Here is a 5,791-nt window from a genome sequence, read left to right on the forward strand (position 1 = left end):
CCACCGTTCTCATTCCCAACCGCTCACATACGGACACACGGTCACATTTTAAACACGTGGTTAACATTGTGAATTCAAACTAAAAACTACTTGGTTATGTTTAGGCAACAAAACTATACTTTGTTAGGTAAAGGAGAATATCATGGTTTGGGATTAATTAAGGATTTTTATTGAATTTACTTCTAGACATGAGCTAAGCACTGGTCTCTGGTCTCCTGGCTGAAAATCATGCAAAAATTGCGCATTGATAAAAAGCTAAATTACTTGGTGTGTTAGTCACAGCCATTTGGTGAGACCAGGCTGTCAGGCAACATGCTTCATAACAATATCTTCATCTTGAAGTGCATGTCTGCACTGTGCATTGAGTACCAAAATGAAAGTCTTTGAATCCTTGACATTTTGTAGATGTGTGAGATTTAATTTCTTGTCTCTTTAAAACCACAATGTTTTGCGATATGCAGTTTGTGTTCGAATAGCAAAACATGCACTGACTGGACAGAAGTTAGCTTTAGCTATATAGCTTATTGGTCTTTATTTACAATGGGGTCTGTTCAATTTTTTTTTTGTTTACTAACCTTTTACTGCATTTTGTCAGTTTCGGGACTCCATAGCGCAAATGTCACTCGGTGGAAGTGTTAAGCTGTGAAAATGAATAGCCTCTTGTGCCACTTTGAACACCTGTGAAAGATGTTCAGGCACTGAAACTGCTCTGTGTTATAGACATGGAGCATATAAAGAGTGGGGTATTTCAGCACTGACAGCCTCCCTATGGAAATATCATGTGTGACTTCAGGGGGGTTAACCAGAGCAGGAAGACTGTGGTCTGTGTCTCCCAGGATGATGTATATGTGACACAGTGTGATGATTCATCTGCTACTGTGCATCCATAAGCTGTCCGGCAGATTCAGCTTCTTTTTTTTTTTCCCCTTTTGGGACAATGATTATACAGTGTGGATCTCGGGCTTAATTAGCCGTGACTTGCATTAAAACATTTTCTCCTTGCACATGCGGCAGGCAGATTCAGCCTGGAGAAGACTTTTAAAAAATGTGTTTATTTGATGTTTTGAGCACCACAAAAGTGAATAAGTGCGACACGCATCGCTTAAAGAGGTGATCCAATGTGTGTGCGTGATGAAAGCCAAAGTGGCCCAGCCAAATACATGTTGTTAGGGCATTACGGTATGATGTTGGGAATGAATGAGCCACCAACGACATGCGCTGGTTTTGTACCATTCATGAGTCATAGTGAATTACAAACCCTTAACAGTACTGTCATGCTGTTAAGGCCCAATCGACCATATCCAATCCTTTGGCTGGAGGTAGCACTTGTGTCATGCAGCACGACATGATGGATTTCACAAGTGTTTTGGAAATCACATAATTGTACACTGAAGTGAGACAAGAAAACGGCAGTTTCGGAGTTTTGCTCCATATAATACAGCCAAAGACAATAATGAAAGGCTTCGTGATACAGTCACATGAAATGTATTTTAATAAAACACGATGTACACATATGCACTCCTATGACCATACATTTGCTGGATCCTAATCATTAAACCTAGAATATGTCAAAGCATAGTTTTATCTTTTTTTCATCTTACTTTGAAACATTGAAATCAGTAGATGAGGTCAAATGAATGCAATACAACACTTTGCGTGACATCAGACAAAAACCTTTTCCACGTGTTAACGATATGCACTGTTATAGGGAACTCAAAGAATATTTCAGCATATAAGAGTAACAGCATGAGGCCAAAGTTCTCACTGAACAAAAAAGTACAAAATAGAATTAATAAATAAATCAAATATATACCATATAAATGAAATAGCTATGTGGCGGCTATGTTTATTATTTGTTTTTAATCATTTTAATCTGTAGCTTGGTATTACAACCTTTTTAACGGTGAACAAGTCAATACTGAAAATACAGTAATAAGCTTTCATAATTAGATAAACTATGTACACATGATCCTGTTGCCATGCTAGTTGAACAACTAAATTTCTTCTTTTTTTTTATCCACACTATACAGTTAGAGCAAAAAGCGGTCTGAACGTAAACAGTAAACAGTGTGCTGAGAATAAAATACTTTGCAACTATGCATGGTAATTTCTTTAATATTACTCTCAAAAAATGTACATAACATAAAGGCCACACATGGGAACGCTCCGTCTCCATTGAGAGGGGAAGATGAGGATAGTTTTGACATAAATATATAGGAACAAAAAAACAGTCTCTCTCAGTTCAAGATGCCATTTTCTTGTCCATCAGCATCATTTGCTTCAGCCGAATCTCTTTCGTCTCATCATCCTCGTTCTTTTTGTCGTCCTCCCTGATCCAAACCCCCCACCCCCACCCCTACCCCTTCTGAAAGCTGTGTAGCTTGCCAACTACCTCCCTACCTCTCCTATCCACCTCCCTCTATCCGGCTCTCCTGCCTCCACAGTCTCTGGTTACCCCTCCGTCTTCCATCACCCTGCACGGTTAATGACATTGTTAATGACAGGAAATGAGTTCAGTAATGTCAACTGTAAAGGTCCACAAGGCAAGGCAAGGGGCGGGGCTGAGAGAACAGAGTCACCTGGCTGGTCACTGCAGCAGGGGGGAGAAGCAGCGGGAGGCGTGAAGCGTGTGTTTAGTGTGTCGATGCTAATAGCGTACGTTAGACGTGTGTTTTTTTGTTGCGACGGACTTATGAGTCATGGTTGTGTCCTGGTGGGCAGGGTGGGGGGTGGCGGGGGACGGGTGGGGGGGACGGTGGGGTTCGTGATAGTCGTCGGTCAGAATATGGGTGCAGCAGCAGCGGCTAGCAGCTTTGCGTTGCTTCTTTGTTCAATGGGAAGTCCGTGGTTTCAGTCCTCACTGGCTGGAGCGCGCAGAGGCCAAGTGGTCGCTGTGCTGGTTCTGGGCCCGAAACCGCAGCCTCTGCTTGTTCTTCTTCTTTGGTTCTTTGGATCGTGGCTTCCCTGAGCCACCTGGGAACAAGAGAGAAATGGTTATCCCTTTATAATCAGCATCACCCACACGTGTTAGATTCTCTCAGTAACGACCACCCTGTGTTTCGCTCAACCTCGTGTCAAAGTGCTTCCACTCAGTGTCATGTGATCCGCTTCTTGAGCACATGTTACATGACGAGTAAGGCTGGATTACCAGCAGAGAAAAGTGGCCAACTGTCCTGGGGCCCCAGACCCTCAGGGGCCCTGAAGGCCAAAGGTTGTCTGTGTGGCAATTACTCTGTGGCAACTTGATTAATTGTAAATCAGTTTGAAACACTGTAAAGAACTGGAACGGTAAATTCAGTGTCAAAATTCAGTTTTAATCTCTGTACTATTTTAATTTGTTTGTTTTTTGTTTTAATTTGTGTTTGATCTAATTGCTGCATCAAACCTTTGGCACGTAACATTGCAGTTTATGAGTGTTGGTTGGTTTCTGGGCCAAGTGGGTCACTCGGCCCTGATTGTAATCCACCAAGCCTGTATTCCAATAAATTCTCTGCACTTTTGACAACAAAATGTGTACTACTGTTAGCTAAGTCCTTATAGGGAGACTGACAAGAAGCTCTGAGGCCTCCTTAAGGAAAGAAAAAAAAATCCCAAAATGTCAGCATTTATCAGGTATTTTGTTTGTGAAAAGACCCATGCAGTCCCACACAGAGTAACAGTTCCATCACACAACCTCATTGACCTGGCCTCGCTATAAAGAGAGTGTTGGCAGCTGTGCGATGCTGCACTAAGCATATTTGCTTTAAGTGCACGAGGAGCAGGGCTGTAGTACTAGTGACGGTTTGTCAATGTTAAATTTATACCTGATCATCTGGTCGGAATATGTCTTGCCAAAAAAAACACTGCTGGTGATGATGCAACATATTGACAGGGTGCAAAACATTGCTTTTCAAGCAAGCAACAAATTGATGACCTGTGAGCTCCACTTCTATTGATTTGACCGTAAAACGGCGGTATGTAAAAGCAGTCATGAAACGGGCTGCTGTGGAATGGATTATGTGAACTCAACCTGCTTATTTTGGGCTGGAGTACTCCGAATTTGGGGCTTGGATTTGATTACAATGTCTGAAAGTTGGGAACATTTGAAAAAGGTGATGGAATAGGAAGATAACCACTTGAGGGGGAAAAAATAATTTTAACTGCAAGTTGCTTAAAAAGAATCAAAGTGTGCTTTGAGGATTGATGTCTCCTGAAGATTCATAAAAAGCCCTTGCACTTCTGCAACTGCCAATAAAAAAAAGGCTGCATTACAGAAAGAAGTGAACCTTATATGCGGGAACATCACCAATCAGGTCTTGGTTTGCTCCAACCCTCAGGACTCAACCTCAGTTTTAAACAAATGTCTGTTCAGACCAACACTTTTCCCTGTCACTGCAATAGAGAGGGGAGATAAGTATGGGAAGTTGCATAACTCTCTTTCCAAGTTGGAAAGGTCCCCCCAGCCCAAGGTTAATCCATCCCAGGTTTCCCTTGGACGCGCAAGGCATGCTGGGAGCTGAATTCCTGCTCTCATGGAAGCTTGTGTGGTGGAGGCTCGGCACCCACTGCTCTCTGTGACAGAGAAAACTCCGGCTACCGAACCGCAAGGCAACAATCTGGCTGCCAAGGCCACAAATAAGATAACGAGGTGTGTGTACGAGATGTATGTGTGCGAGGGGGAGTGAGTGTGAGGGAATTTAAGGGAAAAGTCAAACTAATGGGGGGAAAAGTGGAGTAAGGCTTGGATGATGAGACGCTATCTGGATGCTGATCTAGAACACAAAGAAACTAGCCACGCTATGGTTCGCTGAGGGGGGAGGCTACAGAAAAAACAAAGCCCCCTCTCGTTGGGTTGCTTGATCCTGGGTCTTTTTCTTGCACGAAAAACAGGTAACGGCGTGTAAAATGCGGCATTATCTCTAATTGCCGTCTCATATGTGCTGGCGTTGCAGTGGCCTTTTAAGCACCCCCTACAAAAGACCTATTCCTCCATTCTCACAGCCACACCGTGAGGTAGATTTGAAAATATTCACTCGTTTAAGCCGACACGCATGAGAAAGCAAGATATTGCTCTGCTAATAGGGTCTCCCAATGAATAATACAGATGCATGCAAACATCAAAACCATCTCAGAGCTATTTCCTGCAATTAATCTAATCTTGTTATTTTGAGTCACGTTGCCAATCCGAACTACGGCTATAAAGTTTCTCGCACACAGCGCTAAGTCACCCTTGGAAAACAACATCTCTTCCATCAAACTCTCATGGCCTTCAATTGAAAAAAATATTACCAGAGGACTTTGTACACTTGTTTAGCTGATGCCACTTTAGATTTCTTTGCACGGCTTACGGTACAATAATGTTTGTTAAAGTAAATCTGGAGCTGAAAGGCATTTGGCCTGTAGGTGTGTTTTCCTAATTGCTCTTTAAAGACGGTAATTTTCATTCAAAACAGTGTTGCTAGGGGCCTGACAAACACGGCTTTCAGTGCAATCAACTCTAGATGAATTACATTTGACGGCAATAAAGTGCGTGGTGCGGCATTAAACCCCCTCTGCAACGTGCAAAGCCTTCGTGGGCCATTTCTTGGACACAGGGCGGCATTTAAACTGAAAAGGCCGGCATTTACAGCAATAGCTTGAAACACAAATATATATATATGTGAGGGATTACTAAAAAAAAAAAAAGTACTTTTCCTGGCTAGTTCAGGGCTGGGCAGGAGATCTGTGATCCAAAGAGTTTTACGCTCCCTATAACAGTACTCATAACACACACACACACACACACACACACACACACACACACACACACACA

The 5,791-nt window shown here is 42.7% G+C and overlaps 1 protein-coding gene across 2 annotated transcripts in view; it reads right to left on the bottom strand.

Annotated features, from left to right (window-relative positions):
- Positions 1-1,469: 1,469 nt before the first annotated feature.
- rspo2 (R-spondin 2) overlaps positions 1,470-5,791 on the bottom strand; it is a 58,621-nt gene continuing 54,299 nt past the window's right edge. For both annotated transcript variants that reach the window (XM_031874500.1, XM_031874499.1), the window contains exon 6: positions 1,470-2,973. In XM_031874500.1, coding sequence (XP_031730360.1) covers positions 2,858-2,973 — 116 coding nt within the window. In that variant the 3' untranslated portion in view covers positions 1,470-2,857. The remainder of the gene's footprint in view (positions 2,974-5,791) is intronic.

The sequence above is a fragment of the Anarrhichthys ocellatus genome, unplaced genomic scaffold (genome assembly GCF_004355925.1).
Source record: "Anarrhichthys ocellatus isolate YVR2014 unplaced genomic scaffold, GSC_Weel_1.0 scaffold81, whole genome shotgun sequence".
NCBI classification, from domain to species: Eukaryota; Metazoa; Chordata; class Actinopteri; order Perciformes; family Anarhichadidae; genus Anarrhichthys; species Anarrhichthys ocellatus.